This window comes from Hyla sarda, chromosome 2 (assembly GCF_029499605.1).
Source record: "Hyla sarda isolate aHylSar1 chromosome 2, aHylSar1.hap1, whole genome shotgun sequence".
Lineage (NCBI taxonomy): Eukaryota > Metazoa > Chordata > Amphibia > Anura > Hylidae > Hyla > Hyla sarda.
In genome coordinates this window covers 512914341-512939600 of record NC_079190.1, presented here as the reverse complement: position 1 = coordinate 512939600, position 25260 = coordinate 512914341, and the positions used below count along the sequence as shown (strand labels likewise).

The following is a 25260-nucleotide window of genomic DNA, read 5'->3' as shown; positions in this document are numbered from 1 at the left end:
TCCATGCGCACTAATACACAGCAGCTTGATGTGTGTGATACGAAGCTCCTGATGGCGAAAAACGCAGCTAGAAGTTCCAGCGCATTGATGTGTAGTAGAGATTCCGCAGCGGACCACGTTCCTCCTGTGGAGGAGGTGCCGCACCGAGCGCCCCATCCCTGCCGACTCGCATCTGACTCTATTATGATGTCTGGGCTGGAGTTGAAAATGGTCTTGCCGTTCCATGCGACGGCATGACGAAGCCACCACTGCAATTCTTCCACGGCCTCCGGACAGAGAGATACCTTGTCCGCATATCTGAGGCCCTGGTGAAGATGGCTCGTTTTGAGTCTCCGAAGGGCTCGTTAGTAAAGCAGGGCCGGAAAGATTGCTTGGATAGAAGCAGATAATAGGCCCACCAGACATGCGATTATACGCAACGATACTCGGCCCTTGCGCAACACCGCCCTGATCTCCTTGCGGATAAGGGCCAGCTTGGGAGAGGGTAGTCGGAGGACCGCCTGATTGGTGTCTACCTAAAAGCCGAGGAACTCCATCTCCCGAGCCGGGACGAGAATAGATTTCTCGTGATTGATCAGGAATCCTAAGTCTTGAAGTAGGGAGACCGTCCAGTCCATATGAATGGCGGCCTGAGTTCTGGAACGAGCCATGATAAGTAGGTCGTCTAGGTATATGATCAGTTGTACGCCCCTGCTTCGTAGGGATGCCACCACTGGTTTCAACAACTTGGTGAAACACCATGGGGCGGATGAAAGGCCGAACGGGAGGCAAGTAAATTGCCACATCCGATCTCTCCAGAGGAAGCGCAGAAATCGTTGAGAGGACGGATGGATAGGGACGGTAAGATAGGCGTCCTTTAGGTCCACCTTGACAAGCCAGTCCCCCGGCCACAATAGATCTCGCAGGAAGTGAACCCCTTCCATTTTGAAGTGTCGATACACTACATGTTGGTTTAGATTTTGTAGATTTATCACTGGACGAAATCCGCCACCTAAGAGGTTGCTGAGGAATCTCGGGGAGAGGGAATCGACTTCTATGACCGCTTGTTTGGACAGAAGATCTTGCAGTTCGTTGTCTATAAGAGCAACGTTTAGGTTTGAAAACTGTATGGGGAACGGGATTACATTCAGCTCCGGTATGGAGTGGAGTTCTATCTGGTATCCCGCCACCGTATGGAGAATCCACGCGTCTGCCGTAATCGCAGACCAGGCGTGGGTAAAAAAACTTCAATCTGCCCCCCACAGGAATGTGATGATGTATTTGAATTGTGGTACTCACCAATGGATGGTCGGGATCGGGGATAGCCTCTGCCACCACGTCCTCTCCATGGCCTACCTCGAGGGGGAAAGAACGGCTCGGGTTGCGCCACTGTCAGCGGATAGGTTGGAGGAGCCTGGGCGTTTGGCCTATAGGAGTAAGACCGGCCGGCAGATCGGCCCCTACTTCTGCCGGCCTTGGAGAAAATTTTGGTCGAGAGACCAGACTTCTTTAATGAGGTTTGGGCCTTGTCTAAACTGGTGAACAGACCCACAAACTTATTAATGTCTTTGAGGTTGTCACCAAAGAGCATGCCCTCAGCCGAGGGTCCCGGTTCGGTTTCCGCTAGATGCGATAATTGAGGGCCTAGTTTCATAAGAATAGACCTGCGCCGCTCAGTTGAGCACGTGGTATTGGCGCAACCCAACATACACACTGCTCATTGGGCCCAACCCCTGAGCTGGGTTAAATCCACCGGTTGGTTGGTTGGTTGCAGCCGCCTGTTCGGACAGATTAAGAATTTTAGTAAGGGGACCGAGAACATCAAGTAAACGGTCCTGTATGGATTTAAAGGATCGCTCTATTCCTTTTTTGGCGTACTTGCCAGATTTCGTGAGGTATTTCATTAAAATGGGATCAACCTCGGGGGTGGTGGTCACCTTTTTGGGAATTGATGGTCTGGGGCACTCCGCCCTCAGCTTATTCCTATTGGATCTCTCAAGGGACCTACGGATCCAGTATTCTATAAAATTTGACACCTGTGGAAGGGGCGCCCAGTCCCCAGAGCGAGGATGAGAAATCGCGTCTGGGTTAAAGAAGGGTTCTCCGAGAGAATCCAGTATGATGTCGCCCTGGGATTCAGGTTTAGTGTCTGTAGAGAACGCCATAGTCCCACCATCCTCTTCTCCAGAGACAGACTCAGGGATGTCAGACAACTCAGATTCCGCGGAGGAGTCCTCCTCAGAGGAGTCCACGAAAGAATTAGGTTTGGTCCGTCTGGCGGCCTTATGCCTCTTGTTAGTTAACTCCTCGAGGCCCGAGGGTCGGAGTGAGTCGGAAGGATGTGTGGGTCGGCAGTCCGAGGTAGGTACTGCCCGGGGCACAAATTGTTCTTCCCCTGCCGGGGAGTCGGATGTAAGCACAGTGTGCTTCCGCTTGTGTGAGGCTTTACCTCTTTTAACCATAGGTCCAGCGCTGTGTGTTAGCGGAACTGGTAGTAGGGGCAGTGACTGTTGAGAGCCAGATGGTAGCACAGCGGATGCTAGGGCTGCCTGGACAGACTTGTTGATAAGCTCTTGGGTTTGAGCAGCGCTCAGAAAGTGTGCTGTGTCAGAAGTAGCCTCCATCCCTGGGGCATTACCTTCATCAGACATGGTTGTAACAATATGGGGGTATAACAAAGTATAGTATAGTACCCACTAGACTAGTAAGTTAGGTACCAACCCGGGTATAATATATATATAGAGAGAGGAATAAATCCTGATGATCTAATATAAAATTAATATATATATATATATATATATATATATATATATATATATATATATATATAAAGTTAATGTATATAGGTTGTAACAGGGAATCTAATAAGGCGCTCCTTACTGCTCAGGCTCCTATTCTCCACACCGCTCGCTTTGGACTGGCGATGCGGTGGGAAGTAACACTGAGTCTAGAGACGAAATCTCGCGAGACAGCGTCACCAAGCGCTGTAATTGGAGGAATAGAAGAACGCCACCCGTCCGATGCGCGCGAAGTAGACGCGGCAGGAGAAGGACGTGACAAGATGGCGCCCAGGTAAGATGGCGCCGTTTATTTGGGGCAAAGAACGAGCGCAATGACCGCCCCGATGTGCGGATTAACGCTCAGAGAAAAAAAATATATATATAAAAAAGAGGGGGTAGTAGAAGTGCAATAACAGCGCAATATAAACACAATATATAAACACAATATAAACGCAATAGAAGCGCAGTGTCAGTACTGAAATTCCGGGCACCGCGCTTATTAGAATGTGTATCTATAGTAATATAGAAAGTGGGTGTAAATATACTTGCAAATTAATACAAACAATAAATCATGTAAGAACATATACTTATCTGTGCTATGAGCAGAAAGAAAGAGGAGTCTCTTTCAGTACAGGATAAATAATGTAATGTATGTACACAGTGACCTCACCAGCAGAATAGTGAGTACAGCTCTGGAGTATAATACAGGATAAAACTCAGGATCAGTACAGGATAAGTAATGTATGTACATAGTGACCTCACCAGCAGAATAGTGAGTACAGCTCTGGAGTCTGGCCACTAGAGGGAGCATCTTCCTGTGAGTCTGCTGAGTGTGGAGGAAGTCGTTTGCTGGATTGTTTGGTGTGTGTGCGCTCTGAGCTCTGCCGTGTCATCTTTGCCGGACAACGTTCTTCCTTCCCCAGAGGGAGAGCGTGTGTTCAGGCATGAGCGAGGAGAGGAGAACCCCAACACCTGCCCCCCGAATCAGGTCCGCGGGGGGCAGGGGGAGCCAGCGACCAGGTGTGGAGGGACCAGCGTCAGGAAGTGCATCAGAGGTCTCCGGGTTGAGGCGCTCTGCCAGGAGGTGCAGCGATGCATCTCCAGCCACCCCTGAACCCGTAGAGACAAAGAGCAGCCGCAAGGCTGGCCCTGCAAGTTGTGGGACTACAAGTGCAAGAAGTTCCGGAAGCACAGGTACTGTGACAACAAGGCCTGACAATGTGGACTGTGATACTCCTCCTGGAGCAAAGCTAAATGCCCACGGATGTGTGGAGGAGGATTGGGGGATGCCTAGGGCCCGGGAGTCTGGAGTCCCCCATAACTCTCGTGTGGCAGAACACATCCGTGGATATGAGGAAGCAAGGGGCAGCTTGTATAGGCTCCAGGAGGAGGTACGGGAAGCAAAAGCCCTGATGGAAACTGCGGCGAAACGACAGAAAGCTGAGCTGTCAGCCCGGATTAAACAGCTGAAAAATGAAATAAGGATACTGGAGAAGAAGAGAACTTTTATTTTAGAGAACAGCGGGCCATTTAGGGAAAAACTTTTAAATGAAGACCGCTTTCATACAATGGAGAGAGAGAAGCAGAGACGGCTGAGGGGGCTTCAGCCACGGGTGGAGGAGGAAGGAGACGCTGCGGAGGCCGATAATGTTGAGCCAAATCCACCCGGGGGTCTGCAACATCTGACCCCATACAGTGGGCTCCCTGCAGGGCAAGTGGCGATGTCATCTGGCCGTGGCTCTGGCGGTTCGGGGGATGAGAGCAGCACCAGTCACCAGGGAGGGGCACTGATGGCCCAGATCCAGCTCCTGGAGTCCCCAGGTCGCCTCCAGGACTTCACGTTTGGGGATGAGTTACCAGAGGAGGCACCTGGGGGAAGGAAAAAGAAGCTAAAGAAGACCAAGCTCCAGGAGCAGGTAACATTTGTATATACCCCCCTCCCTGAGCCCCCCGGACTGGCCGCAGGGTCAGCTCACTGTGTGAACCCCATTTCTCAGCCCAGCCTGAGTTCTGCTGTGGACTCAGTGCAGGAGAGTGGGGAGAGTATGGAGTCTAGTGTGGCGGTGAGCTCCATCGCTGTTTGTAGTAACAGTGGTGGAGCAGACAATGTATCGGCTGTGAGGTCGGACAGTGATATTTGCCCAGCGATGGGCATGGATGGCTCTGGCACATTGGGCTGCTCCCTAACGGGAGGGGGGGGCGGCTTTGTGCCAGAGTCAGCTGCGGGAGCTCCGGTGGCTCTGAGCGTTGGCACTGCTGTTCCTTTGGAGCAGCGGTGTCATCGTGAAAGAGCTGCTGGGGCCAAGATGTCTTCGCCTCCCAGAAAGACTGGACTAAAACCTTTATTTTGTATTGGCGCCGCTTATCCAGAACAGCGGCGCCCAGGAGCAGAAAACTCCAGTACTGATGAGGCGGAGGGTACCAGTAAAAACAGGGCTGGGGCCACTAATAAACAGGCTAGGCAGGCTTCCCGGTCCTTGTATAAAGGACCGGTGACCTGTCCTGTGGTGGTGGCTCCAGCTCTGGTACCCAGTGATGCTGATGGTACACTATCTGCACCAGAACGCACCGGTCCAGCCAGTATGAATGAGGAGGCTAATGTTGGAGTGAATTGTAGTATGGGCTGTAGCACGGGTGGAGGTATGGGGGGCACATCAGCTAAAACAGGCAATAATGGTGTGAGTATGGATTATGTGGAGGAGGGTGGTGAAGGGGCACAGATTAGTGGTGGGGATGTAGGGCCTGGTCCAGTTGCACCCCCAGCGGTGGCAGCACCGATACGCAGCTACGCAAATGTCACCGCTGGGGGGAGGGGGGCACCTTCCTCGTCTTCTGGCTCTGGGGGGGGCAATTTGCAGCAGCGTCTCCTGGGGGCCTTAAGGAGAGGGGAGAGATCAATCAATGTAGAGGGTAGGGAGGTTGATCTATCCTTTTGGATAGAAAGACATGGTCTTTCAGCCTTCCGAGAGGAAAGAGGGGGGGATACTGTGTGGTCCCTCCCAACAGCCGGGCCAGGTGGTCTCCGAAGGAATGTGGTCCGGCTGAGGTGGAGAGGCAGTGATACATGTCCTCCAAGATCTAAAGTTGTTGAGCTTCTGCTGAAGTTGGGCTTTAAGGCAGCTGACATCTACGCCTTAATACATCCTTATGGTACCCCTGAGTTCGATATCAGCTTTGTTCGGCCAGAGGGGCTTGAGCTCTTCTGGTCGAATTATGAGCTGGTAAAGAATGAGCCCGGCTGGCGAGACTTTGCCATTCAGGCGGTGTCTCGCCAAAACAATGTCAAGAAAGTGACCGTTTTAACCCGTAACGAATCACTTTCTTGTGTTGACATCATGACGTGGCTAGGTCGGTATGGAGAGGTGGTGGAGGTCCCAAAAAAGAACAGGGATGAATATGGCATCTGGTCAGGGGCCTGGACGTTTATGGTCAAGCTTAAGCTTTCAGGAAACACCGTTACCCATATACCATCTGCGACCTTCCTCGGAAGGGATCGTATCCAGATCTTCTACCAGGGTCAGCCGAAGCTCTGTCACAGATGTGGTGACCCCACACATTTTAGTGCCAATTGCACTGTGCAGAAGTGCACTCTGTGTGGGGAAATAGGCCATCTCGCTGCATCTTGTGCAGAGATTAGGTGTCACCTGTGTGGTGACTTAGGTCACCCATTCAGTCGCTGCCCTCGTTCCTTTGTCAATGCGGTTGTTGCCCCAGTGGGGGTAAGCCATGAGGTGAACTCTGCTGGGGGGATGGCTGGCGGGGATGAAGGGGTGCAGGGGCCAGGGAAGAAAAGTAAGCAGAAGACGCCTGCCCAACTGAGGCGTCTCAAGAAGCGTCAAAGGGATAGGGAGATTCGGGAGTCACAGGAGCACCAGCCAGCTGAGGTGGCTTCTGATCCTGTCCCTGTGACCAGTGTTACTGCTGAGGCCCTGGGGGATAGTGAACTGGATGAGGAGACTGGAAGGATCCACAAAGAGGAGGATACTGTCTCCTCGCTGTCCTCCCATGGTGAGAGCGCGGATGAGGACAGAGGGAGATGGGCAGAAACAAAGCGGGGTACTCGGAGGAATAAGAAAAAGGGAGATTTAAAATCTTCTCCCACCCGCCAGATGCCAAAGGAAGGTACAACTGACCCCCCTCTGATTGGTCTCTCCAACCGGTTCCGAGCCCTCCGCGACATTTCCTCTTCGGAGGAGGAGGCTGGGGGTGAGGTTCCGGATGTTGCGGTGGGGCCCACAGGGGACCCTGAGTCCTCTCTCCCTGGGGAACCTATGTCTTCAGGGGGGGGGGGACTGGCTCAGAGTCAGGGGACGAGGAAAATGTAAATAAAGGGAAAATGGACACATCCATCTCACTAAAAAGGGGTAAACCATCATCTGATGAGGAGGGTGGTGGGGTGGATGGGAAGGATGGTGGGAAAAAGAAAGCTGTCTAACTCAATCACCCTTGATGGCGGCACCCTCTCCGTTGACTCTGGCATCCATTAATGTTGCCAGCATAAAGTCAGATACGGCTCGATTTGCGGCCTATGATTTTTTTGCCCATATTAATGCTGATATTTTATTTTTGCAAGAGACCAGGCTAACAGATATGTCATCTATCTACAAGGCTAAAAGAGAGTGGAGGAATGGGCCCTCCTACTGGTCTCTTGGGGCCGAGCCGTATAGCGGAGTGGCGGTCCTTTTTACCGCAGCGGTAGAATGCCGACGGGTTATCGAGTTAGAAATGGGGAGGTGCCTGATCTTAGATGTCCTCATGAAGGGACAAGAACTTCGCCTTATTAACATCTACGGCCCACAGTCTAAGTGGGACCGGAAGTGTCTCTTTATGAGGATCAAGCCCTATCTTTTTACAAGTCGGCAAGTGGTCTTTGGAGGGGACTTTAATGCTGTCACGAGGCCCCAAGACAGGGGAGGTGCCAGAGACAAGCTGACTTATGATAGCGTCGCCCTAAATAGCATAGCGAGTGAGGCTCGCCTGGTGGATGTCCACATCCGGCACACCCCAGGCCACGCGGGATTCACCTATCATAGGGGTAGTTGTAGGTCTAGGATAGATAGGTTTTATTTAAAGGAGGAGGCCGTCTCTTCAGCAGTGTCTGTTGTTGAGGTGGAGTTCTCCGATCACTGTTTAATTTTGTTTTCTCTGAATGTTACAGAGACCCCCCGGATGGGCAGAGGCTATTGGAAGCTGAATTCGTCTCTCTTGGAAGAAGCGGAGATAAGACAGTCCTTTGAGGATTTTCTTCAGAGCCAGGTACCATTGCTGGGCCTTTGTAGCAGTAAGTCAGAGTGGTGGGAGATCTTCAAAAAAAGGGTTGCGAGATTCTTCCACCAGCTCTCAGGCCTCAGAAGCCTAAACAGGTACCGTTTGTACCAGGGCCTGAGGAAGAAACTTGAGCACCTTGTCTCGACTGGAGGTAGTCGTGATGATATCTCCAGAGTGAAATCCTTGCTGATGAGGTGTCAGTACGATAGGCACGCATCTTTGGTTTTTGAGAGGGATTACGGGAAGTACCGCTCGCCCGACCCTTACAGAAACTGCAAGATGTCAGTGAATAGTAAGGTAGTCTCAGGACTGATTGATAGTACGGGATCCTTGAAAAGGTCCAGATCAGGGATCTTGGAGGTCGTCAGATCCTTTTACTCGCACCTCTTGGGAAGGAAGGATCTAGATCGGGATAAGGTGTCAGCTTTCTTGGCTGAAACCATCCCTGAACTAGGAGTAGACCCCTCTCTTGACGTTTTGACAGAGATGATCCGGGAAGAGGAAGTCAGGATGGCTATTGATGGGCTTGCCCTCAAGAAGTCACCCGGTCCAGATGGCTTAACATCTGAGTTCTATAAGACCTTTAAGGACACTTTGGTTCCCCTGTTGACCGAGGTATTTAATGAGTGTCTATCCTCGGGCACTCTGCCAAAGTCAATGAGGAGGTCAGCGCTGATCATCCTGTCAAAGGGTAAAGACCCGTTCCACATTGAGAATTGGCGTCCCATAGCGCTTCTCAATGTGGACCGAAAGATTCTGGCAAAAGTGCTGTTTAACCGGCTGGTGGAGTTTGCACCCCGGCTCCTTTCGGGGGCTCAGCATTGCTCTGTTCCGGGCCGCAGTACATTTAGTGCTGTGCTCAGTGTCCGAGAGGCTGTGGAGCAGGGTAGGGCTGGCCACTGGAAGGGGTACTTGCTGTCCTTGGATCAGGCAAAAGCGTTTGATCGGGTTAACCATGAGTACCTCTGGTCTGTTCTTCTGAGATATGGCCTGCCGGGGGGGTTTGTTGATTGGCTTAAGACCTTGTACGCAGGGGCAGAAAGTTTCCCGCTTGTGAATGGTTGGATTGGCCGCTCTTTTGAGGTTGGGTCTGGTGTCCGTCAGGGTTGTCCTTTGAGCCCGTTGCTGTACGTGTTTGCAATTGATCCTTTCCTTAGGAGGATTGATTGTGGACCGTTGGCGGGGGTGAGAATGGACCTGGCGGTGTCGGATTTGGCTCTGAGGGCGGTAGCGTATGCTGATGATGTCACCGTGTTTGTCTCCTCACAAGAGGAAGGCCAATGGGTGATGTCAGAGGTGGACCGCTACTCGGAGGCATCCGGGTCCAAGATCAACCGGGATAAGTGCGAGAGTCTCTGGCTGGGAGGGGGAGATCCTAATTTTGATCTCCCGGACGCCCTTCCAGAGCCCCAGGAATCTGCAAAAGTTCTCGGCATTGAATTTGGCCAAGGGGATTACCCCAAACAAAACTGGGACAGCAGGCTTAAGATCGCCGCTCAGAAGGTGGATCAGTGGAAGGGTTGGTCTTTGACCCTCGGGGAAAGGGTTAACCTGATCAAAACATTCCTGCTCCCTTTACTGATATACCTGGGCAGTGTGTGCATGTTGCCAGAACCTCTTTGGACCCGGGTCTACAGTGTGTTCTTCCAAATGTTATGGGGGAACAGACTGAACCTAGTGAAGAGGGAGGTTACTTACCGTACAAGGAGACTAGGGGGGTTGTGTATGGTCAACCCTGTGGTATTCCTAGTGAATACCTTTCTTAAGACCAATATAGCAAACCTCTGGTCAGAGAGGGCTCCTCCGTGGGTATCCTCCTGTAGGGGATGGTTTTGGCCTTTCTTCCAGGAATGGGAGACAGGAGGGCAAGTGAAGGATCTTCGCACACCACACGGGCATCTCCCGGCTTACGCTACCCCGGTTCTGAAGGTTATTCGTCGGTGGGGTCTGGGGATGGGGGAGATTAGGACTCTGTCGAGGAAATTCCTTGACAAGAGGGTCCTGTCTTCTCATTTCCAGAGGCCATTGGCGCTCAAGGACTGCCCAAGTCGGGATCTGGAGGTGGGTTTAGAGCTTTTGAATTCTATCAGGATCCCCTTGAAGTTTTGGGACTTGACTTGGCGCTGCTTCCATGGGAAACTGTGTGTGAGGGACAATCTGAAGTGCAGGAGCTCTGATGACCGGGGATGTCCCCGCGAAGAGTGTGGAGGCATGCTGGAAAGCATGGAGCATTTTCTGCTTCATTGTCCCTTTAACACAGAGGTTTACACCAGGGTGGGCGCTTCCATTGGTTGGCCTCGGCTGGCCAGTCTCTCCTATGCGGAATGGGCCTATGGGGCATTCAGAAACCTTGGAGGCTGGGACCGGTGCACTTTATTCCTAGTCAGCTCAGTGGTTAGATACTACACGTGGAACGCACGGTGTTTAGTGTCGACGCAGCGTAAAATCCTCCCTGTGGATGTGGTGGTTAGGAACATTCTCGGTGACCTGGTGAAGGTGCGTTCTCTGGAGTACGAGAGGCTGGGTGCTGGCAGGGCCTCTCGTCTATGGAGGGGCTCTGCCTTTAAAGTGCCTTAGCCTGTTGTCTCCCCCTGGTGGTGGGCTGATGCTGGCACATTAGTCTTTTTGTTTTGAGCAGTTGGTTTATGGTAATATAGGGCTTGCAGGCGCTGAACTTGAGCTTTAGGGGTTTGTTGTTTGGCTTATAGTGTTATATGTATTTGTTATTTTATTTATTGTTGTAGTCTATTTGTATACTTATATATTGTTAGTCTGTGTATATTTTATGTAATGTATATATTGTATATATTGTGTGATGCCACCTGGGGATTGGGTTTAGTTTAGGTTGGGTGGTGGGTTAAAAAGGGGGGAGGGGGTTTGTATGGGACTTTTATATATACAGAAAATCCTGGACTGGTTCATGGACGTCTGGTAACATGTACTGGGGGCATGGGATGCGGGACCAGCTCAGGGCCAAAAAAAATAAATAAAAAAAATAAAAAAAATAAATAAAAAAAATACAAAAATAAAAAAAAGTGGTGTTATTTTGTTTGTGTTGGTTTTTATTATTTTGTATATATTATTATTGTTGTTGTTGTTATTCTTTTGGTATATTACTGGTATTGGGTTTTTGGTATTGCAACTGGGCCAGGAAATTCACATTTAGTATTAGTGTATATAGTTTATTAGTATGGTATGGGTATAATGGGTATTATAGGAATATGTCTTTTGTAAATATTGTATATATTTGTTTGTGTGCAGGAATGAGTGTGGGGTGGACCGGTGTTGTATTTTATGCTATGGTGTTGGTTTTATGATCGTTATATTGATATGTTCTGTCGGATATGATATGTTTATGTTTTGTATTTTTTTTATTGTTATGTTTGAAATTTTAATAAAAGATCTACAGGATATAACTCAGGATCAGTACAGGATAAGTAATGTATGTACATAGTGACCTCACCAGCAGAATAGCGAGTGCAGCTCTGGAGTATAATACAGGATATAAATCAGGATCAGTACAGGATAAATAATGTAATGTATGTACACAGTGACCTCACCAGCAGAATAGTGAGTACAGCTGTGGAGTATAATACAGGATATAACTCAGGATCAGTACAGGATAAGTAATGTATGTACATAGTGACCTCACCAGCAGAATAGTGAGTGCAGCTCTGGAGTACAATATAGACATCGTGTGTGGTTATTCCTGGATCTTTATTGTTGCGCTGTTGTTCTTCCACCAGATGGATCACCTGTAAGTCGCTGCAGCCGGAGGTCCTGGCCAGGGTGATAGAGACGGCGTCCGATCGTTTCCGTGTCCCATGGATTCGTGGTGCCAGGAAGGTTAACCTGAGTATCCTGCCCCCACTAGTCCTGCTGCCCATCTCCCTGCATGTGGCAGCGTTCCATGTTCTCCTAGGGGTGATGGTCCTCAGCTCCCTGCCCGTCTTGGTGATCTGGTATTATCAGCTGACACATCGGCGCAAAGGAAAGACCCTCCTGTTCCTCAGCCTGGCGCTCTTCTCTCTGGGCTACATGTATTATAACTTTGTGCAGGAGGTTCTCCTCAGGGGGCACCTGGGCTGGGGTCACTTCTCCGCCATCACCTGCGGTCTGCTGCTCACCCTTCTGTTCCTAGTGAAGGCCAAGCGGGATCCGGGCTACATCACCAGAAGTGCCGCAAGAGGGAAGAGGGAGCCTGCAGGCGGAGTCCAGACAGCTGAAGGTGGCGCCCCCGGAGGAATCCAGGAGGAAAACGGAAATCTCACCGAGAAAAACTGGTGTAAAATCTGCAAAGTGCCGAAACCCTTGCGGAGCGGCCACTGCCGAATCTGTGAGAGCTGCGTCCGGCGGATGGACCATCACTGTGTGTGGTAAGAGGCGGAGCCAAACTGGACGTAGGGCTTCACAGGAGCAGTATTATAGTATATTCTTGTATATAGGAGCAGTATTATAGTAGTTATATTCTTGTATATAGGAGCAGTATTATAGTAGTTATATTCTTGTATATAGGGGCAGTATTATAGTAGTTCTATTCTTGTATATAGGAGCAGTATTATAGTAGTTATATTCTTGTATATAGGAGGCAGTATTATAGTAGTTATATTCTTGTATATAGGAGGCAGTATTATAGTAGTTATATTCTTGTATATAGGAGCAGTATTATAGTAGTTATATTCTTGTATATAGGAGCAGTATTATAGTAGTTATATTCTTGTATATAGGAGCAGTATTATAGTAGTTATATTCTTGTATATAGGAGCAGTATTATAGTAGTTATATTCTTGTATATAGGAGCAGTATTATAGTAGTTATATTCTTGTATATGGGAGGCAGTATTATAGTAGTTATATTCTTGTATATGGGAGGCAGTATTATAGTAGTTATATTCTTGTATATAGGAGGCAGTATTATAGTAGTTATATTCTTGTATATAGGAGGCAGTATTATAGTAGTTATATTCTTGTATATAGGAGCAGTATTATAGTAGTTATATTCCTGTATATAGGAGCAGTATTATAGTAGTTATATTCTTGTATATAGGAGGAGTATTATAGTAGTTATATTCTTGTATATAGGAGACAGTATTATAGTAGTTATATTCTTGTATATAGGAGCAGTATTATAGTAGTTATATTCTTGTATGTAGGAGGCAGTATTATAGTAGTTATATTCTTGTATGTAGGAGGCAGTATTATAGTAGTTATATTCTTGTATATAGGGGGCAGTAATATAGTAGATATATTCTTGTATATAGGAGCAGTATTATAGTAGTTATATTCTTGTATATAGGGGGCAGTAATATAGTAGATATATTCTTGTATATAGGGGCAGTATTATAGTAGTTATATTCTTGTATATAGGAGCAGTATTATAGTAGTTATATTCTTGTATATAGGAGCAGTATTATAGTAGTTATATTCTTGTATATAGGAGCAGTATTATAGTAGTTATATTCTTGTATATAGGAGCAGTATTATAGTAGTTATATTCTTGTATATAGGAGCAGTATTATAGTAGTTATATTCTTGTATATAGGAGCAGTATTATAGTAGTTATATTCTTGTATATAGGAGCAGTATTATAGTAGTTATATTCCTGTATATAGGAGCAGTATTATGGTAGTTATATTCTTGTACATAGGAGGCAGTATTATGGTAGTTATATTCTTGTATATAGGAGCAGTATTATAGTAGTTATATTCTTGTATATAGGAGTAGTATTATAGTAGTTATATTCTTGTATATAGGAGCAGTATTATAGTAGTTATATTCCTGTATATAGGAGCAGTATTATGGTAGTTATATTCTTGTACATAGGGGGCAGTATTATAGGAGTTATATTCTTGTACTTACAGGATCGATAACTGCATCGGAGCTCGCAATCACAAATTCTTCATCTTGCTGCTGGTGTTTTTCCTTTTCACCTCTATATACGGGATAATAATGACGCTCAGAGCCGTATGTCGGGGCCGCAGTGTCTTCATTGCCTTATTCTACTGCCCGGGTGTCTACGCCAACTACAGGTAATGCAGTTTCCTGAGATATAAGGCGGTAGATGTTAATCCTTGAGGTCATCCTGGACGGTGATATATGTTGCCTTTGTCTTTGCCCCAGCACATCATTCACCTTCACCTGCGTGTGGTATTGCGCCATTATCACAGCTGGTATGGGCTACGTCCTGCTCATTCAGCTGCTGAACATCAGCTACAACGTCACGGAACGCGAGGCGAGGATGGCCCTGCGGGAGAAGAGCGGCCGCTGTATCCTCGGGGGTCTGGTCGTGGACCCAGGAACCTTCAACCAGGGATTTTTTCAGAACTGGCTCCACTTCCTGTCTGCGGACGGCGAGGCGGCGGAGCAGGACCTGTCGGACATCGTGTGACCGCGCCGTCTGTCCTCAGCAGTGCCTTATTCATGTGCGCGTGCGACCTGAGCAACTTACTTACCTCTATTCCAAGTGGTCTTTTTTTTTACTTTCAGCACAGCAACAACGGTCCCATCCCATGTGATACATTTCTTATTGGACATTCCAGGTCGCCTAAAACCGCGCCAAACTCTTAAAGGGGTCGCGACGGTCTAAATGTAAATAATCTCAAGGACTGGTATATCAAGAAGTTCTGCAACTTCCTAATAGACTTTGTATTTCAGGCTGAAAAACCTGTCTACACCTAAAATGTCTCACAGCTGCGCGTTCAGAACAGTGGTCTCTAAACTTTGGACCTCCAGCTGTTGCGAAACTACAACCCCCAGCAAAACTGTATCTCTTGTAGGGATTGGCTCATTTAGACAAAAAAAAAAAAAAAGACCCAACGTGTTTTTTTACCAAAAGGTGATTTTCTCAGGGGACAAAAGCAACAATAGGTAAATAATTTACTACTTACATTTATAGTTTAGGGCAGTTTCTCCCAACCAATGTGCCTCCAGCTGATGCAAAACTACAACCCCCAGCAATACTATAATATTGTAGGGATTGGCTCAATTGGACAAAAAAAGACTTGTGATTTCCTCAGAGGACAAAAGCAACAATAGCCACTTCATTTGCTACTTTATTTATTATTATAGCAGTTTCTGGCAGAGTTTCCCAACCAGTGTTCCTACAGCTGTTGCAAAACTACAACCCCTAGCAAAACTATAATGTCTTGTAGGGATTGGCTTATTTGGACAAAAAAAAAAAGACCCAACGTGTTTATCTCCCAATAAATGATTTCTTCAGGGGACAATAGCCACTTAATTTACTTTAATATTTATTTTTCATAGCAATGTGCCTCCAGCTGATGAAAAACTACAAACCCTAGCAAAACTATAATATATTCCTTGTAGGGATTGGCTCAAAAAAGACCCGACCTGTTTCCATACGAATAAGTGATTTCCTCAGGGGACAAAAGCAACAATAGCCACTTCCTTTGCTACTTTATATTTATTTATTATAGCAGTTTCTGGCAGAGTTTCCAAACCAATGTGCCTACAGCTGTTGCAAAACTTCAACCCCCCAGCAAAACTATAATATGTCTTGTAAGGATTGGCCCATTTGGACAAAAAATGACCCAACGTGTTTCGCTCCAAATATGGGATTTCCTCAGGGGATAATAGCCACTTAAACTGCTATGAAAAATAAATTATGTCAGTGTTTCCCGACCAGTGTGTCTTCAGCTGTTGCAAAACTACAATTCCCAGCATGCCCGGACAGCCGTTGGCTGTCCGGGCATGCTGGGAGTTGTGGTTTTTGAACAGCTGGAGGTCCACAGTTTAATTACCGCTGCTTTGGATAATCCCTGATTGAACAGCAAGACAAATCTCTTACACTGTAACAAACTATCAAGTCAGGAAGGAGATTTGTCTTACTGTTCAATCAGGAATTGTCTAAAGCAGCGTTCATTAAACTGTGGACCTCCAGCTGTTGCAAAACCACAACTCCCAGCATGCTGGCAATTGTAGTTTTACAACAGCTGAAGACACACCGGTTGGGAAACACTGACATCCTTTATTTTTCATAGCAGTTTAAGTGGCTATTGTCCCCTGAGGAAATCCCTTATTTGGAGAGAAATACGTTGGGTAATTTTTTTGTCCAAATGAGCCAATTCTTACAAGACAAATATTATAGTTTTGTTGGGGGGTTATAGTTTTGCAACAGCTGGAGGTCTACGGTTCAATGACTGATGCTTTGGACAGCAAGACAAATCTCTTTCCTGCCTTGATAGGATTGCTGATACACTGTAACAAACTATCTGATGCAGTGGCAGGAAGTAATTGGTCTGTACAGGGGGGATGTTCTTGTTCACTGTCAGCAAGCAGAGCTTTTTAAAACGGTAAAGAAGTTAAGCAGAAAGTTGCAGAACTTTTCAGGAAGCCAGAGACCCCCCCCCTATAAGTCTTAGGGGGTCTTTGGATGGATATTCCTTTCTTATACTGTAGGTTTAGCCGATCTCGTGTGGTGCTAATGTGAGACAATCAGATGTGTCAGTAATGAGCTATAATGACACTGCCATATATATCTATGTAATAGTATATAATACCGGTATAATGCTGATATTACTCTCCCCTCCCCCATCCCTCCTCTTCTACAGCTGAACCATTAGGATCGATGTGATTGTAGGATCCAGGATGCAGCAGGTATGAGGGGTCGGGGGAGGTTACCTCCAAAGCCTTTTAAATAAATATTAAAGTTCTATCTATATATAAATGTGTCCGGTGATCTGTGGGGTCCGAGGGGTGAAGACTGATGAATGGGATCAGAGTGGGGTGAGGCGTCGGGTTCACACAGTGTCAGAACTCTGCAACAGGGAAGGTGTCAAAGGTTCCTTTAACTTGTTCTTTTTTTTTTTTTTTTTTTTTTTCAACTGTAATTTTTATTAAAGATTTTCACATAAAAAATAGAAAGTTAGTAAAACACATTCAAAGCATAATCTGGGGCAATGCCCAGAGCGATCACATCAGGGCAAATGACAAGCTAAGATAGAGACCAGAGCATTCAGAAACAGTTGAAGTCCAATACAACTAGCCCCAATCCCAGATAACCCATAAAGACTGTAGTGAATGAACATAGGTTTATAGCCAAATACTCAAAGAGAGAACTAAGACTCTACAACACGAAGACAAAGAGAGAAGACAGAAACAAAGACAAAAAGGAGACAAGGACAACAGAACCTCGAACAAACAACAACAAACAAACAAACAGAAAGGGGGGGGGAGGGGGAACAAGGAGGGAGGGGAAAGAGGGGGAGGGAAAGGAGGATGTCAGTGCCGCCTCAGGGAGGTTGCCTGTCAGAGAAACGGTCCCATGGTTCCCAAACTGAAAGGAAGGCAGGGATAGTATTATTCAAAGAGGCAGTGAGGTATTCTAAAGAGCGTATATCACATATTCGGGAGAGTAGGTCCGATTCAGTGGGAGGAAGTGTCCTCTTCCAGCATTTAGCAACAAGTGTCTTAGCTGCCAAGAACATATGCATAGCCAGTTTAAACAGTTTCTTGGGCAGAGCAGAGTGTGAAAGGTGCAAGAGGTAGACCTGAGGGTCAGGAGGGACCGAGACTCCAAGAACATCTGATACCAAACGACTCACTAACTCCCAGTACCCCGTGATAAGAGGGCAGGACCAGAAAACATGAAACAGAGAGCCCAAACCCACCCCACAACGCCAGCACTGGGGGGGGATATCGGGATTCAGCCTATTCAATAACTCTGGAGTATGGTACCAACCCATAAGTAATTTGTATTGAGTCTCCTTATAAGCCGTACATATAGATGCCCTAGAGGCCCGCTCCCATATTATCTTCCATTGAGGGAGAGTGATAGTAGTATTAAGTGCCTCCTCCCAGCGAGACATATAGCGATGAGATACCAGGACTCCCTCCTGAGGTTGGATTAGCAAGGAATAAATATCGGAGAGAAGCCCCCTCGCCTGAGGTCCACCACGACACAGCCGTTCAAACCCCGTAGGGGAAGATACCACTAGCGCACCCAGCATGGAGGACATAAAATGTCGTAGCTGTGAATAATGAAAACGCTCAGACGAGGGGAGATCCCAACGAGACTGTAACTGAGAGAAGGGCAAGAGGGTACGCATCAAAGGATCAACTACATCCGCCCAGCAAAAAAGGCCTCTAGACCCCCATTCCCTCACCATAAGAGAGGTCCGGCCAGGGGGAAAACTAGGATGATAAAGGAAAGATTGAAGAGGGGAAGAGGGAGACAGTAATTTAAATTTGACTGAACAGTAATTCCACACATATTTGGAAAATGCCATAGGACCCAGGAGAGGGGAGAGAGTAGGAGCAGAGGCAGGAAGAGTCCAGAGGAGAGCGTTAGGGTGGATAGGCGCTAACCACAGCTTCTCTATTTCCATCCAGCGGCTGTAGGCATGATAGGTGGACCACGCCGCGAGATGGCGCAAATGGGCAGCCCAGTAATACTTCACTACATCCGGGACCGCCAGACCCCCAAACGCCCGCCCAGCCAACATCACGGACATCGGTAGCCGATGCCTTTTACCGTCCCAAATGAACCGAAAAATAGCCACCTGTAGGGAGCGCAGGGCCGACAGCGGGACCCGAACTGGCAGGGTTTCAAAAAAGTAGAGGAGTTTCGGAAGGACAGTCATTTTCACCGCAGCAATGCGGCCAAAAAAAGAAATATATTGCGAGCGCCATTTTTCCATAAGGGCACGGAGATCCCTGAATAGGGGGAGATAGTTGGTAGAGTATAGTGAGGAATAGTGGGAGGAGATCCAGACCCCAAGGTATTTAATAGCAGAAGGAGACCACCGAAAAGAAAAGTTAGAGCGTAAAAGAGTAGAAAGATGAGGGGGAAGGTTAAGAGGAAGAGCCTCTGACTTAGAAAGATTTACCTTGTAGCCAGAAACCACCCCATAGTCATGCAGGACCCTATAGAGAGAAGGAAGAGACAGTAGAGGTCGAGAAAGCGTAAGAAGGACATCATCAGCAAATAAACAAACCTTGAACTCCCTATCATGCAAGGAAATACCAGTTATGTCCGGATCGCCCCTGATCATGGCAGCCAAAGGCTCAATACAGAGTGCAAAGATTAGCGGGGATAACGGGCAACCCTGACGAGTCCCATTAAACAAAGAAAAAGTAGGAGATGGCGAGTGAGGAAGTTTAAGTGAAGCTGTAGGGGAGGAGTAGAGACCCCGCAGTGCAGTCAAAAACTTCCCCGAAATCCCAAATTTCTGTAAGGTAGCAAAAAGGAACGGCCACCCAAGCCTATCAAAAGCTTTCTCAGCATCAAGACTAAGAATTAATGCCTGTTCAGATCTCCGATTGATCAAATCAATCAGGTCCACTACCCTCCTAGTGTTGTCTCCACCCTGGCGACAAGGGATAAATCCAACCTGGTCCTTATGAACAAGGGCCGGGAGGAAGGAGCATAGTCTAACTGCCAAAACCTTGGAAAAAAGCTTAAGGTCAGAGTTAAGGAGGGCAATGGGCAGGTAACTCGAACAATCGTGAGGATCCTTACCAGGCTTGGGTATGAGGGTGATAAGGGAGTGCAAGAAAGACTGCGGGATCGTTTCTCCGTCCAGAAAGGAATTGAAAAGGGGGACAAGTTTAGGCACTAACAAAGATGAAAACGTTTTATAGTACAGGTAAGGGAAGCCATCCGGCCCAGGGGAGCGACCAGAGGGGAGAGATTTAAGGACCTCAGAGATCTCCTCTCCAGTAATAGGAGCATTAAGAGCATCCGGTCTGTCCCTGAAAGAGAGGGCAAACCACATTGAGAAAGATAGGCATCTAGGGCCGCCACTCTCTCCCCCTGGCCGGATGGCAACTGGGAAGGAAGTGAGTAAAGATTAGTGTAATAGTCAACAAACAGACGAGAGATATCAGCAGGGTGGTAATGAAGCACCCCAGCAGGGTCCTTCAAAGCTGAGGGGGATTGAGCAGCAGCCCGGTCACGCAACCGTCTCGCCAGCATAGTGTGGGCCTTGTTACCCTTCTCATAGAAACGCTGCCTAGCATAAAGCAATTGCCTCTCAACTTTATGGAGAGCCAGGTCGCTTAAGCGTGCCCGAGCCGCCACCAAGCTCCTCAGGGTCGAAACAGAAGGAGAACACAACAAGAGAGCCTCCAGTCGAGCAATTTCCATACGAAGTTCCCGAGATCGATTCAGAGCGCTCCGCTTGAGACCGGCGCCCAGAGCAATGCAATGGCCCCGGATCACCGATTTGTGAGCTTCCCAAAGGATAGCCTGAGAGGATACAGAGCCATCATTAGTGATAAAGTAGTCGGAAATACACTGCTGAATCGATTCACGGGAAGGTAAGGTCTTAAGAAGAGAGTCGTTCATCCTCCAATGACAGGATCTCAGAGAGGAAGGGGTAGAAGAAAAAGAGAGAAGAACTGGACAGTGGTCAGACCAGGAGATAGGGTCTAGAGAAGTATCAGAGAGCATGCGCACCATAGGGAGATTCCCAAAAAAATAATCGATACGAGTATGCAATTTGTGGGGATGTGAGTAAAACTAAAAGAGCGCTCCGTCGGATGGCCAATCCGCCACAAATCGTAGAGCGAGGAGTTACGTATGAGACGTCGAAAAAGCGAAGCCAGGCGCAGCTGTGCAGGCGCAGGGGGAGCACTAGTAACAGAATGGCGGTCCAAGGATGGGGAAAAAATGAGGTTGAAGTCACCGCCCACTAACCATGCAGATGGGGGATACCTCTGGAGTTTAGCAAAAACCCTACGCAGGAAAGGGATTTGCGAAGTGTTAGGCGCATAGACATTACAGAGCAAAAGGGGGACCCCTCCCAGCGTACCCTCCAAGATTACGTATCGTCCCATAGGGTCAGAGAGAGAGGAAGAAACTTGAAGCGAGCAGGACCTAGAGACCAGAATAGCCACCCCCGCTGTTTTCCTACTTGTGGTAGCTGAGTAAGACTGGGGGAATAGGTGTTGAAGAAATTGGAAAGACCCAGAATGGTCGAAGTGCGTCTCCTGAAGGAAAACTATATCAGCATGTAAACCAACCAACTCCCTTTGAAGTAGGCGTCGCTTAGTGGGGGAATTAAGCCCCTTAACATTCAGGGAGACACACCTGACCATGGCGGGTGAGTGAAGAGAAAGAAACAGCCATAAAGAAGCATACTCACAAGGACAACCTGGTAGGATACACCGGGCAGCACCAAAACCTCAATGGGGACTGGAAAAGAGCAGGGACCAGCAACTGTACGGACAGGAGAAGGGAATCTAAGGCGGGAGAAAAAAAGGGAAAAGGGACAAACAAGACAACAGAAGACCAACAGAAAACAACACCAAATCAAGAGAAAACACAAAGACAAACAAAACGACGAAAGACCAAACAGATACCAGAGAAACAAACAAACAAATAAAGTACAACAGATAATAGTAAAATAAACCATTGACCAGGAAGCCAATGCGGAGGCCAGGACCATCAATGTGGACCATGAACCAAAGCATGAGCGATCCATAACTATGGCCTCAGGAGGGGAAATGGAAGGAGCCAACTGGAGAACCACTACCAAAAAGGTAGGTGCCCAACCCTGAGGCCATCGCAGAAAAAACACATATGAATAAGAACCACAGGTGACCAAAAAATGCAACTGTACTATAATGATGGGGATAATATAATTCTAGAACAAAAGCAACCGCTCGGAGGGGATAATCTCCGTCAATCAGGGGACTGACAGAGTCCAGCAGGAACCCCCAAGCAAGAAGCATTGAGGAAAAAATACAACGTCCCAGTCAGAAACTCAGGGGGGAGCCCGAGCCGGGGCCCCCAGGGCGGGTGGTGAAGACTTCCGCTGGGAACCAGACCGGCGAGCTCGGACCGGTTGCCACACAGGAGGCAAAGGTGGAGGGGGAGACATCAGGTCCCAATCTTCCAACTGAGGCACAGGCAATTCCAAGGTGGAGCAGAAGGCTTGAAGGTCAGAAAAGGAGCGTAAAACAGCGGAGCGTCCATCTCTGCGGGCATGGAGCCCAAATGGAAAATTCCACCTATACGGCACCTGATGAGAGCGTAGGACCTCCAGGAGGGGTTGGAGCAGTCGTCGCTTCCTGAGGGTTAACCAGGACAAGTCCTGAAAAAGTTGAAGAGGAGCCCCATTGAAGTCAAAATGTCTCAGGGACCTAGCCTTAGCCATTATAGCTTCTTTAACTTGGAAATCATGTACACAGCAAATAACATCTCGTGGAGCGCCCGAGGCAGATTTAGGACGAAGCGCCCTGTGAGCTCTGTCCAGTTTGATCCTATGGGAGGGGGGTTCGCCAAGTATCAGGTTAAAAATGGTTTCCAAGGTGGCAAAAAGGTCCTCCTCACGTGCAGCTTCCGGCAGCCCTCGCACCCTAATGTTGTTACGCCTCCCTCTATTGTCCAGATCCTCAACATGGGCATGGAGATCCCCAAGGAAGTCCTTCTGAGAAGCAATGGTAGAGTGGAGCTGGGTAATATACTCTCTGGTGTGATCATGAGCATCTTCCAATCCATCCACTCGGTCAGAGACATGCTGGAGGTCCTGTCGCATAGAGGAGATCTCCGCTCGGCAGGCTTCCTTAACCTCAGCAATAAGAGAGCGGAAGTCCTCCTTAGTAGGAATTTGGGAAAGGAGCTGGCTCAAATCAGGGAGAGCAGAGGAATGCACAGTCAGGCCCGAGCAGGGTAAATCAGAGTCAGATGCCAAGTCCCAGGACTGGAGGGCTGGGGTCGGCCCCGGTGGTGCTACCGGCCCAGGTTGAGAGCAGGGGGTCCCCTTAGGAGACAGATGGAGTGCCCCAGGAGCTGGTATGGAGGTCTGCATGGCAGCTTGCCTGGACCTCTGTGGCTTAGGGGAACGTGAGGGGGTATAGCAGGCAGCTAGAGGGTCCAGAGGGGTAATAGGAGAATGGGCTGGGGGAACAGAGGCAGGTCCCACTTGTGTAGGGGAGTGGGAGGCCGAGCAGTAGTGAGTAGCTGAGCACGGCAGAGAACTTGCTGGAGAAGGCCGGCCCCCCACCAAGGAGGCCCAAGATGGAGCCCCAGCAGGTCCACCCAGCGACAAGGGAGAGGAACCCACCAGGGACAGCTGTAGAGCGGGGATAGGGGGGGAATCTGCCGTTAATACAGGTCCCCCAGCAGCACTCACCGCCACAGGCAACAGTTCCAGAGTAGGAGAAGAGCCCACAACAGGGGCCGCAGCAGCAGGCAGGAGATCCGGAGCAAGGTCAGTAGCGCTGCTCCCCGACGGCTGAAGCGAGGTCACAGGCTCAGTTACAGCAGCTGCAGTCACCGGCAGTAGAAGCGCAGGCGTCCCTGGTGTCTTCGGCAGATGGTGAGCAGAGAGATCCCTCGTGGGTAGCACTGGGTGAGCGCCGGAACGGGAGCGCAGGCCCAGCGCAGGTCCCGTAATGGCGGTGAGGGAAGAAGAAGCTGAGGCCGGGGACGGCTGAAAGTAGCGTGGTATGCCTCCGGAGGTAGATAAAGTCAGTCGGGCGGGTGCGGAGGGGTTTCGGGCACGTCGGGAATTCTTCCCCATCTGAAAGCAGAGTCACCTTTGTGGATTTAAAGCTCCTTTATGGCCAGCAGAGCGGGAGCCCTCTTAATGTGCGGCCATCACCGTCGGCGCCAAGCCACGCCCCCCCCTTTAACTTGTTCTATGTCCACATAGTAATGGGAGACTCATTCGGGGGAGCAGGTAACTCTCGGGGGAGCAGGTAACATTCAGGGGAGCAAGTAACTCTCGAAGGAGCAGCTAACACTCGGGGGAGCAGCTAACACTCGGGGGAGCAGCTAACACTCGGGGGAGAAGGTAACTCTCGGGGGAGAAGGTAACATTCGGGGGAGCAGCTAACACTCGGGGGAGCAGGTAACTCTCGGGGGAGTAGGTAACATTCGGGGGAGCAGCTAACACTCGGGGGAGGAGGTAACATTCGGGGGAGCAGCTAACACTCGGGGGAGGAGGTAACACTCGGGGGAGGAGGTAACACTCGGGGGAGGAGGTAACTCTTGGGGGGAGCAGCTAACATTCGAGGGAGGAGGTAACACTTTCGGAGGAGCAGGTAACTCTTGGGGGAGCAGCTAACACTCGAGGGAGGAGGTAACTGGGGGGAGCAGGTAACACTGGGGGGAGCAGCTAACACTCGAGGGAGGAGGTAATTGGGGGGGAGCAGCTAACACTCTGGGGGGAGCAGCTAACACTCTGGGGGGAGCAGCTAACACTCGAGGGAGAAGGTAACTGGGGGGAGCAGCTAACACTCTGGGAGGAGCAGGTAACTCTCGGGGGGAGAGCAGGTAACTCTTGGGGGAGCAAAACGTGCAAGTGATACAAGGTGTATGTACGCTCAGGTGTGTTCAGCATACAGCAGAATGGAGGATATACACAATGTATGATGGCACAGCCTGCCTGAGGACCGTGATGATGGAAGGACAGAGCTGTTATAGTGACTGTGGTAATAACAAATGACTCTCACACTGTACCAGAATCCAGCAGTGTAAAATAATGGCGTTCTTCACAACTCCCATTCTGTCCCTGCTCCGCATTTTCTTAATCCTGCAGGATTCTGGTACAGTGTGACAGGCACAACCCAGCTTCTGTCCACAGCAGTGTTTTCCAACCAGGGCGCCTCCAGCTGTTGCAAAACCACAACTCCCAGCAGGACGCTGTTCATCCAGAGGCTGAAAATCAGTGTAGCCCTCATACTTCTCACAGCTGAGGGTGGGTTACAGTGTGCCAGAACGCAGCAGTGCTCACACGAAGGCGATGACAGATCGTACATCCAGTCACATAGAGGAGCGCAGCACGGCCGCTGTACCCTCTTCCTCGGCACAACCACGATTATCCAGGGACCAAGGCCTGCAGGACCAACCTAAAATTATTCATACCCATCCCCCCAACCAGCCTACTAGATTGTGAAGGACCTATGATGATGTCACCATTCAGCGACCAGTTACATGTTAGGGGCGGAGCTCAGACGTGCAGGATAGAGATGGTGGCTGAAGGACCTTTGGTGATGCTGTGGAGGAGGCGGGGCTGAGCTGGAGAAGAGGTCACATGATTCCTGCATAGTCACTACTGTTGTGTACACAATCTGCACATCAGTATCAACCCAGTAGTAAGGAGATTACATGAGGAGGAGGAGGTTTGTTACAGTGTGTCACCCCAGTAGTAAGGAGATTACATGAGGAGGAGGTTTGTTACAGTGTGTCACCCCAGTAGTAAGGAGATTACATGAGGAGGAGGTTTGTTACAGTGTGTCACCCCAGTAGTAAGGAGATTACATGA

At 48.9% G+C, this 25260-nt stretch overlaps 1 protein-coding gene across 1 annotated transcript; it reads left to right on the top strand.

Moving 5' to 3' along the window:
* The first annotated feature begins 2902 nt into the window (after window positions 1-2902).
* ZDHHC23 (zinc finger DHHC-type palmitoyltransferase 23) lies at window positions 2903-14802 on the top strand. The gene is made up of 4 exons (XM_056560228.1): window positions 2903-2965; window positions 11718-12403; window positions 13888-14055; window positions 14147-14802. Exons 1-4 carry the CDS (start codon window positions 2903-2905, stop codon window positions 14412-14414), a joined length of 1185 nt encoding a protein of 394 aa, XP_056416203.1. The 3' UTR covers window positions 14415-14802.
* Window positions 14803-25260: the final 10458 nt, after the last annotated feature.

What these genes read in the sequence shown, in the direction of transcription:
- ZDHHC23 (XM_056560228.1), top strand. Translation starts at nt 2,903, where the DNA reads ATGCGGTGGGAAGTAACACTGAGTCTAGAGACGAAATCTCGCGAGACA. An exon ending in AGACAGCGTCACCAAGCGCT is followed by an intron (nt 2,966 to 11,717) that starts GTAATTGGAGGA and finishes AGTACAATATAG; the next exon opens with ACATCGTGTGTGGTTATTCC. An exon ending in GGTGTCTACGCCAACTACAG is followed by an intron (nt 14,056 to 14,146) that starts GTAATGCAGTTT and finishes TCTTTGCCCCAG; the next exon opens with CACATCATTCACCTTCACCT.